Source organism: Myotis davidii, unplaced genomic scaffold (genome assembly GCF_000327345.1).
Source record: "Myotis davidii unplaced genomic scaffold, ASM32734v1 scaffold1491, whole genome shotgun sequence".
Classification (NCBI taxonomy): Eukaryota; Metazoa; Chordata; class Mammalia; order Chiroptera; family Vespertilionidae; genus Myotis; species Myotis davidii.
The window spans coordinates 63,984-74,824 of NW_006282604.1; the positions used below are offsets into that span (position 1 = coordinate 63,984).

Sequence of the window (10,841 nt, forward strand, 5' to 3'; positions counted from 1 at the left end):
CGATGATTCTCTCTCATCATTGATGTTTCTATCTCTCTCTCCCTCTCCCTTCCTCTCTGAAATCAATAAAAATGTATTTACAAAAAAAAAAAAAGAAAGCAGGAAAGAAAATACAATATATAGTGCCCTTTGAGTTCTGTCTACCATAATACCATTTAAAAAATAATAATAATAATAAGTAAATAAATAAAATAAAAGTCAAAGAGATATAGCCCTGGCCAGCTCTGTGGTTACGACGTCGGCCTATGGACCGAAGGGTTGCAGGTTCAATTCCCAGTCAAGGGCACCTACCTGTGTTGAGGGTTCAATCCCTAGTCTCTGGTGGGTTGGTCGGGGCACGTATGGGAGGCAACCAATCAATGTGTTTCTCTCAGATTGATGTTTCCTGTATTTCTATCTCCCCTCCTTCCCTTTGCTCACCAGAAAGAAGTCACAGTCTTACCTGAATTGCCTCTCCTTGCTAGTATGTCTGCACCAACCATAGTTCCTACGCCCAGCAGACAGATAGCCACGGCAACGAAATGGATCACTCTGTATCTTGCATAAAGGATGAACCAGGAGAGAGCCATCAACACGGGAATTCCAAAGCAATCCAAAAGCTGCATGGAAGGAGAAACAGACAGCTTCAAACACCTCTCATTAGCTAAGAGGTAGGTAATTAAGTAATAATAAAAGTTAGCAATTATGTTTGGCCAGCGTGGCTCAGTGGTTGAGTATTGACTATGAACCAGGAGATCACGGTTTGATTCCTGGTCAGGACACATGTCTGGGTTGTGGGTTTGATCCCCAGTGTGGGGAGTGCGGGAGGCACCAATGAATGATTCTCTCCCATAATTGATATTTCTATCAAACTCTTCCTCTCTCTTCCTCTCTGAAATATAATTTGTGCACTGGAGGGGAGGTTCCCGCAGCCCAGTCTGCACCTTTTCCAATTTGGGACCCCTCGAGGGATGTCCAACTGCCCAGTGGGATCAGGCCTGAATTGTCAGTCAGACATCCCTCTCACAATCCGGGACTGCTGGCTCCCAACCACTCTCCTGCCTGCCTGTCTGATTGCCCCTAACCGCTTCTGCCTGCCAGCCTGATACACCCCTACCTGTGTTGAGGGTTCAATCCCTAGTCTCTGGTGGGTTGGTCGGGGCACGTATGGGAGGCAACCAATCAATGTGTTTCTCTCAGATTGATGTTTCCTGTATTTCTATCTCCCCTCCTTCCCTTTCCTCCCTTCTCTTTAAAAATCAATGGAAAAAATATCCTCATGTCAGGATTAACAAACAAACAAACAAAAGTCTGAGAGATAGTTGCTCAGTTCAGGAATTCTGCCCAAGAGCCTGTGCAAATTACCTCTATACTCCCTCCTGAGTTATCCTTAAACTCAATAAGCAAACTTTCCTACCTGCATGTACCCATTCACTCAGTCAACAAATATTTCAGCATGGAAAACACTGTGAGGAGCTGGAATGTAGAGAAAAAGAGACCCCCCCTCCCCCAGCCCTGCCCTCAGTAGCATACACAGGGCTAGACAGACATGGCATAAATAATCACACAGCCAGATATTTCTGCCATTGGAGTAAGAGCTATGAAAAAGTACTGGTTATTATGAGAAAGCAAGAAGACACCATCTCCCTGACAGAGTCCAACCCCATTTTGTCAGACAAACACCTGCTCAGAGCAAATACTCTTGCTTGTCATCACCTGTTGATCCTGGGTCCAGAAAATATTTGCTACACCCTACTATTGCCAGTCTGAAAAGCAGGGGGATTAAAAGTGACAAAATGATAGCAAATCCAAAATTACTTGTAAGATCAAGGAAAAATAGAGATTTCATTCACTCAGTTCTTCACAAATTTTGAAAATTCAAGGATAAAAGATAGTCCTTATAATATTCTTCAATCTGCTGTTTTTTGCATATCTTCTTGTTTTTAACCTTGTCCTGGATTTTCTCTATGTCTTTCTAATCTGAGACAAGGCAGGCCCCTAAATCTCCAGCAGCAGCCTGTTAGGTCCTGCCCACAGTTGCTGGCTAATCGTCTTTCACTGCAGTGTCATTCCTGGAGTCAGGTGCCTGTGCAGGAATGGGCGCCTTGCCTTGTTATTTATTCCAGCTGCAGAACTCTAATCTCCTAAGTGCTTTATCGAGCCTGCCTGAATAACAAAGCCTCAAACGATGCAAATGATAATAGCCTGTCCCAGAAGACACAGCAGAATCTGGCCGTTATGACTTAAAGTCTCAACTATGTTCCTTAAGCAAAAAAGAAAAAGTCGCTCTAAAAATTCTCACAGGAGATTCCCTGTCCTTGAATCTTATCTTAAAATCAAACTTAAATTTGCTCTATTTTTAACAATGTTAGTGGGCAATCAGTGGCCATATAAAGGGAACTGCCTAGGTCATGGTAAGAGTTCCAGACTCCCTGGGCTCCCAACCAACTGTGTGAGTTACAACCAGTCACCCTCTAAGCCAAAATATGACATGAAGAGGAAAGACCAAATGATCTCCTCACAAATCTCTCCCAACTCCAAAACTCCAGGACTTCTTATCTTATATCTATCACATCCAGCTATTTATCTACATTGAACCTCCCTTTCAAAATGTATTCTTGGTGACTCTGATGCTTTCAGTTCCAAGAGTCCCCCTATTTTAATTTAATTTTTATAAATTATTGTGTAGCCACAGTAAGCACGATACTATGTAAGACCGTGAGGGGGAGGGAAGGCATAAGTATAACACTGAGTTAGCCCTGCCAGCGTGGTTCAGTGGTTGATCATCAATCTATGAACCAGAAGGTCACGGTTCGATTCCCGGTCAGGGCACATGCCAGGGTTGCAAGCTCAATCCCCAGTGTGAGGCGTGCAAGAAGTGGCCAATCAATGATTCTCTTTCATCATCGATGTTTCTCTCTCTCCTTCTCCCCTCCACTCTGAAAACAATAAAAATATATGTTAAAAAATTAAAAATAAATAAATGGTGATGGGGGGAAATAAAGAAAATAAAAATATACCCCTTGCTGGAGCCCTAAGTACATAACTTTTGACAACCAAATGCTTAGGTTTTTCTAAGAGGCTACAAGACATTTGGGGTAATATACTGGTAAGGCATGAACTTCAGTCACAAAAACCCCAGGGCAAGTGTTTTAACACACCTTTGTGTTTAGACCTTGCACCAATTCAAATCTTTTAATTATTATTAGTCAGAGATCAAAGTTTCTGGAAATTGTAGTCAACTAATTGAATTACGTGAGAGATTATGAGGGTAGATGTGACTAGAAAATGCTATTTTCTACATTCTCCCTGCCCATTGCTTAAAGCACAGTTAATACTAATTGTGATGAACTTCACCCTCTAGGAAACTAACTTCCGGTTTTAATTTTTATGAAATTCTGGGTTTTTCCATGTACCTCCTATAATGTCTGACAACAAATATTTCCCATCGGGGCTTTGAAGCTCATGCCAGTCAAAAACCAAGAGGTCTGCTGTGGACCGTGCTCAGCACCATGTGACAGAAAAGAGAGCATTTAATAAAATGCATACTGGTAATAATAGCACTTAATGTATATTCACATTGGAAAAATACTGTGTTTCCATCTGTCCTTATGTTTTCCAAATGAAGTAAGTCTAATCTCACTTCAATTTTTCTATGTTCCTAAAATTTGGAGATCAAATAAAACATCTCTGTTTTACATAGTGAGAAGAACAATGCATCAGAAAGTTATAAATTCATTAAACGGTGAAGTCTAAACCTGGCAATGGCGTCTATCTCGCTTTCACCTCCATTGATAAAACATTTTGTTGTTAGTACTGGTGACTCAGTGTTACAAAACTTCCCATAGCTTCCTAACATTACAACAACTGCATCATGCACCCATCAATCAAAGCAAAGTCCCTTTCCATCCCCATTTAAGCCCTCCTTGCTCCCCTCTACCTACTCCCACTCCCTTTCCCATATGTTTTTTGCTTAATCCCTTCACCTTCTTTCATCCAGCCCCCCATCCTCCTCCCCTCTGACAGCAGTCAGTCTGTTCCATGTATCCATGCCTCTGTTTTTATTTTCTTTGCCAGTTTCTTTTGTTCATTAGAGTCACAGACACCCAATAAATTCAATTTTAAAAAAGGCAACTGAATGGGTCTGACTCAACTCCACCGGCTGAAAAATCCTGCTATTTAGGTACCTACTTCTTTCAATCAAGCAAAAGCCCAATAAACAAATAAGGATATAAGCTTTGCCTTTGGCTGCCCTCTCTACCAAGATGTCTAGCAGACTCCTTCCAATCGCTCCTTTGTTTGAATACCTACTTGCAAACCTCCCACTTCTCTGTAGCACAAAGTACAGCCACTTTCTATGCCGTGTGTGAGCAACGTATAAAGCAGAGCTCTCGTCAACATCACAGCATCGGTTGCCAACTAAATATTTATGCTTATTTGGGAAGACACTGTTCTAATACGCTACAGCATTTGCAGTTTGGGAACTCATTAACTCATGTACATGTTCCCCAATTCCCAGCTGCTTACTCACTAGCGCATATGCTCCTCTGAAAACAGATAGCAACCACCTGTGTTTAGGTTTTCTTCGAGTGAACAGGTTGGCCACAAAATGAGGTTAACACATACGAGTTCGGGTTCTTCTTAAGAGAAGAACTATACAAGCCAAAGTGGTCAGAGGACGCCCTCGCACCTGGACGCTGGTGAGAGTTGTGTACTGGTACGCTTTGACAATCAGGTAATTCGCTTCCACGTCTGCTAGGCCCAGCAGGATGTACTTCCACCACTTTCTTTTCAAGATGTGTAAAAGGCTATCAGGCCCTGGTTGAAAGACATCTGAGTTAGTACATGCTCCTTGAAAATGAGGCCGTGCATGTTTATTTATATTTACTGTGTATTTTGGAAGTGGCCCCTCCTAATGCGTACAATAGTTCCTACAAATTCCTACAACAGTTCAGCAGAATCAAATTTTTCTAGTATGAGACCCAGCTAAGGTGTCATCACAGACCAATTGTTCAATGAAAACACCAGAGAGAAAGTAAGTAGGGAAAAGTGGTTAAATTCCCTCCCTCCTTGTGACAGAAATCTAATATCTAAAACAGGTCTGGATGTTGCCATTCCTGACAAGCTACCGATTTTCCTAGGAAATGCAATGTTTTCTTATTAATTCATTGGCTATGGAACCTCCATTCATGGGCTTCTTCAAAGGAAACTCTGCCTTGGTCATTAAAAGAGATGTGTTTTCAAAAAAATAAATTTTTTTTTTAAAAAAGATGTGCTTTCAAGAGAAAAGTACGTCAGTTATAAGTTTGGGAAAAAAGGATTTAGTGGCACCAGTGAAGAAACACCTTTTATTCACCAAGTTCTATTTATTCAAGTTAACTATGATTCACTTCTTTGGAGAATCTAGCATCACAGGACACAGAGTTGGAACATAGATTAGAAGGCTTCTTGTAAGATAACCTACAAGGAAATAAAGGTAGTGAGACTCACAGCCAGGTAAGTATCATTAAAACCCAATTTACAAGAAAATCCTGAAAGCACAGTCGGTCTTCCTCGACATGAGATGGTATAGAAGGGACCTAACAGCCATCCCTTAGGGAGACCGTATTGCTGTGTTTATGAATTACATGAATTTACTAAAGGCCAGTACTTACAGAGAAGAGCAAAGTCCCTACTAGCCATGTGCTAATACCAGTTCTATTTCCAACTCCTAAAGCTCTTGCCACATTTGGTACATTACCCTTCAGATGGTTTCCCCACTCCTACCACTGGTTTCTATTTTCTTTCAAAGTAAGTTTTTTATCCTGACACATAGGAAAACCATTGATGCTTTAAGGTTCATATTAAAAGAGGGTTAGCACCCTGGCCAGTGTGGCTCAGTTGGTTAAGTGTTGTCCTATGCACTAAAAGGTTGTCCAGGTTGCCGGCTCAGTCCCCAATAGGGGGTGTGCAGGAGGCAGCCAGCCTATATTTCTCTCTCACATCAATGTTTCTCTCTCTCTCAAATCAATTTTTAAATATTTAAATATTTTTTAAATATTAAAAAGAGGATTAGCAAATCTGCTTTTATTATGGTACTTTTATTGTGTTTTAAATACGATGAAAATAGAAGTATTGCAACCAACCAATTGATTTGGTTGAGTTACCCATTGTCCTCACATCCCTAAATTCAATCTCACTTAATTTATTTTATAGTACCGTGCTCTTTTCTTGTGAGAAGAGTCTTCTTAGCATGACTAGGAGTCCCTAATATAGATTGGTGGTGAGAGCATCGGCTCTGGCGGGAGGGGGGGGAGGGGGGAGCGTGGCTGCCTGCCTAGGTGTGAATCCTGGCTCACCAGTTACCACCTATATGACTTAGAGCAAGTTATGTAAGTACTACATGCCTCAGTTTGATCATCTGTAAGGTGGGAATAGTAATAATACTCACTTGACTTGTTGGGAGGCTTCAATGAGTTTATACCAAACCTAGATGAGTTAAGCAATTAAAATTATGTCTGGCACAAAAATGTTTGTCAGAACCTAGTTTTTCCCTTTTTTTGTGTGTGTGTAGCTACTGAGAAATGATAATTCTGTAATGATTCTAAAACAACTTAACCAGTCAGTGATAAAGATGTTAATTCCTTCCCAATTCCCTGCCTTTGTTTCTCTCATAACATAGATTTGACCTACATGCAGTTGATGCTCCATTTAGCATTCTCCACTTAGCTGCATATACAGCCTTTGAAGAGTGATGTTCTTGACTTTAAGTGTTCTTAATATTGTCTCTTAATCTTATCAACCTAACTTGTAATAATATTTACACATTTAATTTTTCTGACAACTTGTACTGTTCCAGTTTAGTGCTACTTATTTTAATCAACAATGCCAGAGATGATGCATGAATCTCTAATCAGTACTTTCACAGAATTCAGAGGTATCATACTTTTCTAATGACTTTTATAAAGGCAGCAATAGTTTTTCCTGTTCTTACTTTTGCCTCATGTTTCATTTTTTAAATGCCTAAAAGCCACGTTTTTTAATGAAGATAGGTCACTGAAAAAGTTAATTCCCACACTCAGCATACCTGATTGAAATGCCAGCATCACTGTATAAAATAGAAACAGCAAGCAATAGTTGATAAAGCTCTGAAACATGGGGGTGTTCACTTCGTATTTTTCTGCCAAATACTGGCTGGTGATGGCTGTTCCACATATACACAAGGACAATATCTGACCCAGGGCAATTGTTTTCAAAATATTCCTAGAAAACAAAGAAGGAAATCTAAATAACATGCAAGTAAGTTATACCTCTGACACAAACACGAACATGCACAACATACAACATACACTTTAGTGCTCAACGAAAAGGGAAATGCTAGTTAATCCTGTTTCGTCATTATTTCATTTTATTGCTTACTTCATATGTACAAAAATTGAAGTGTTGGATTTTTTTTCCTCATCACCATTTATCCCCCCTCTGCCCTTTCTACCTCCACCCACTCCTCTCGCCCACCATCACCGCACTGCTGTCCACGTCCATGAGTAAGTGTGGGATTTTGAGATTTTATTCTCTTTTACATTTCTGATTTCCCTCATTACCACAAATATACGTATTTCCCCATTTTATTGTCCACCCATTTAGAAATCATTTTGATTACTTAGCTGTGTGATACACTATTTGAAGTGAGTTGGTGTGCATGATTTTTAAAAACTCAGTTTTCACTTGTTTTAAGGCCTTCCTATTCATTAAATGTTCAGCAGAGTCTCATCCTTTCCTTCTCCTAGTCTTGATTTCTTCAGCTAGAAGTAGAGGTTTTCAATGTTACCTACATGTTAGAATCACAGAGCCTTTTTTGTTCGTTTGTTTTTGTTTTTTATCTCTATTGTTGCAAGTATTGCACAGGTCCTCCTTTTTCCCCCAATAACCTCTTCCAGCCTGCTCCAGTCTGCCCCGCTCGCCGCCACCGAAGGCCCTCACCATTATTTTCTTTAATATATATTTTTATTGATTTCAGAGAAAGAAAGGGAGAGGGAGATAGAAACATCAATGTTGAGAGAGAATCATTGATTGGTTGCCTCCTGCACACCCCACACTGGGGATCGAGCCCACCACCCAGGCATGTGCCCTGACTGGGAATCGAACGGAGACCCCGTGGTTCATAGGGGAAGCTCAGCCACCGAGCACACAGCCGGGCAATCAGAACACTTTTAAAAATGCCAACATCAGGCTACACCTGAGACCAATCACAGCATCACCTTTGGCGTGGATTCCAGGCATCAGTGATGTCTGAAGCTCCCCAAGTGATCCCAACACGCAGCCAAGATTGTGATTCACTGTGCTGGAGGCTGGCACTTTGGATCCAAAGAAGAGTAAAACCCAGACCCTGCCCTTTAGCATTTTAAGAGAGAGGGGCACCTGAACAGCCCACTGCAAAACAGCAGCCTGGGACAGCGGTGCAAGCAGAGTGCTACGACAGCATGCAGGTGCCACCGATTCATTCTGAGTGAGGCCTCAGCCCGCAGGGGATACTGGGGAAGGCTTCCCGGAAGAGGTGGTTTTCAGATAGGTTTGGAAGTGTATGAAGGAGGAAGGAAGGAAAAGGGAATACAGGGAGAAGTAACTAGGACCAAATGCAGAGGCACACACAGGCAGGGATGGGCTCAGGGAGCACCAAGAGGCCCAGTGAGCCTGGGGCATAAGGGCAACGGCAGAGAGTGGTCGGCAAATGGAAGAGTTGAGGCCAGATCATGAAAGGTTGAATAGCAAACTCAGAAATTAGGCCTTTATGCCATAGGCGGCTGGGAGGCACGAAGGTTCCGAACAGAGTGACTTATGAAAGTGACTCTGGTGGTTAGGAAAAGAAGAATTGATGAGAATGAGGCAGAGAAGCAGTTAGAAAGCTAACACAATGGCCCAGGCCATCGTGAGACCTGACTGAAAGCCATGTCAGCATGAACAGAAAGCAGAGAATGACATGAAAGACTCCACACAGCCCAGCACACCATTAGCTCTCGGGAGGAGGTGTTGAAATGATATCTGGGTTTCTAGACTAAATGACTGGATGCCTATGGGGTTACTGATCGGGACAGGAAGACAGGATGAGAAACAGGTTTGGGGCAAGGGGAGAGTAGTGAGTTCCATTTGAGAGCAGTAGAAATTGAGGTGCCTGGAACCTTGCGGGAAGGGGGGGTGGGGTGGACAATACGAGGCTTGGGAAAGGTGGCCTCTAAGGTGCACCCAGTGCATCTGTGCTTCCTGGTATTGTTGCCCCAAGTGACCTCCTCCTCCTGCGTGGGGGTTTGGGGGGAGTCTGCAACTCACTTCTAACCATTAAAACACAATGAAAGTAATAGGATGTCATTTCCATGAATATATCATGTAAGGTCATCACTTCCATCACGCTAGGCAACTCTCTTATTAGTTCTCTCCCTTGCTGGCTCTAATGAAACAAGCTGCCATATACAGAGGCTCACATGTCAAGGACCTGAGGGTAGCCTCTGGCCAACAACCAGCAGGGAACCGAGGCCCTCAGAGCAACAGTCCACAAGGAAATGAATCCCGCCCAACCAAAATGAGCTTGGAAGCAGGTCCCTGCCCAGCCGAGGCTGCAGATGAGACCCTGCCCTGGCCGACACCCGACTGCAGCCTGTGTGAGACCCTGAAGCCATGCCCAGATGCCTGATCCATAAAAACTGTGAGATAATAAATGTGTGTTGTCTGAAACCACTAAGTTTGTGGTCATCTGCTGCACAGCAAATAGGTAACAAATATAAGGTGAAAACTCTGGACTTCAGAAAATTAGACCATATCTGATTTGCTCTCCACTACATATCCAGTGCCTGGTACTTGGTTGTCACTCAGTAAATATCTGTGGAATAAACATAAATTGATAAAGAAGTGACTATATATGCCCAAGGTAAGACTCTCCCCCCTCTTCCAATGAAATGCCATAGTCAGGGAGACAAGCTATGAGAGTGCCGTGACACAGAAGCGAAGAGTGGGAAAACATTTTAAGAAGGAAGAAATCAATACTGTAGTGTCCAAAACTGCAGAGGGAAGAGGTGGCCTTACAGCTAAAGAGACACAGTTGGCCTGGCAAGCTGGAAATCGCTAGAGATCTTTGAGGGAAAGCTTTTTGTTAGTGGCAAAGCCTAAAGTCAGATTCCAGTGGGCTGAGTGAGAAGATAAGCACCAAACAGAAATAGCTCTTTTTTTTAAATGATGAAAAGGAGAATGGGAATGGGGTAAGAGTTTGGAGATTAATGTTATCTTGTTAAAGCATTAAGGAAATGTATAGATGTTTGGGAGATGAGCAAAGGCATTAAGAGTAAAAGCTTGAAGATTGGCAAAACAATTTAAGAGATGATGAAGACAACAGTGCCTGGAAGGTTTAGGGGCCAGGACGGAGAACACTGCAACTTTTATTTAAAATGTTCTCCATATAAATACTTCCTTCCAGAGCTGTTTTACACAAAGTAAAAAAAAAAAAAAGCCAAAACAGGAAACACAGAATATCTCTTCTGAAAGTTTGCCATATATTCTTTTCTCTGGAATATTTGTTTCAGTAACACGCAACTAACCCCAAACAATCCCTGCACAGGACAGAAAAGAAAGGGGAAGTTTGCCAGGCGGGACAACCCTAAACACACTTGTAGGGCATCTACCACGTGTCAGGGTTTGAAGATACAAAACTGAACAGGCTCTCTCTGTGCCTCGGGAGCTCGGATACTATTGGAAATACTAGTCAGTAGGCACGTAAACAAGCAATGAGGGCACAGGCAGACCAGTGGGAAAATAGGTTAGTTTAAAAGAACAAAAAACTCAAGAGTTCACTAGCTAGCACGGTAAGGAAAGGCATTCCAAGCAGAAGGAACACCACA

General features: G+C 42.2%; 1 protein-coding gene across 1 annotated transcript in view; it reads right to left on the reverse strand.

Annotated features, from left to right (window-relative positions):
* The window catches only part of SLC35F2 (solute carrier family 35 member F2), a 17,003-nt gene extending 9,735 nt beyond the window's left edge, over positions 1-7,268 (reverse strand). The window contains exons 1-3 of the mRNA XM_006753143.2: positions 7,046-7,268; positions 4,670-4,797; positions 443-599 (exon numbers count right to left, since the gene is read on the reverse strand). Of these exons, the coding sequence (XP_006753206.1) occupies positions 443-599; positions 4,670-4,797; positions 7,046-7,253 (493 nt within the window). The 5' untranslated portion in view covers positions 7,254-7,268. The remainder of the gene's footprint in view (positions 1-442; positions 600-4,669; positions 4,798-7,045) is intronic.
* Positions 7,269-10,841: the final 3,573 nt, after the last annotated feature.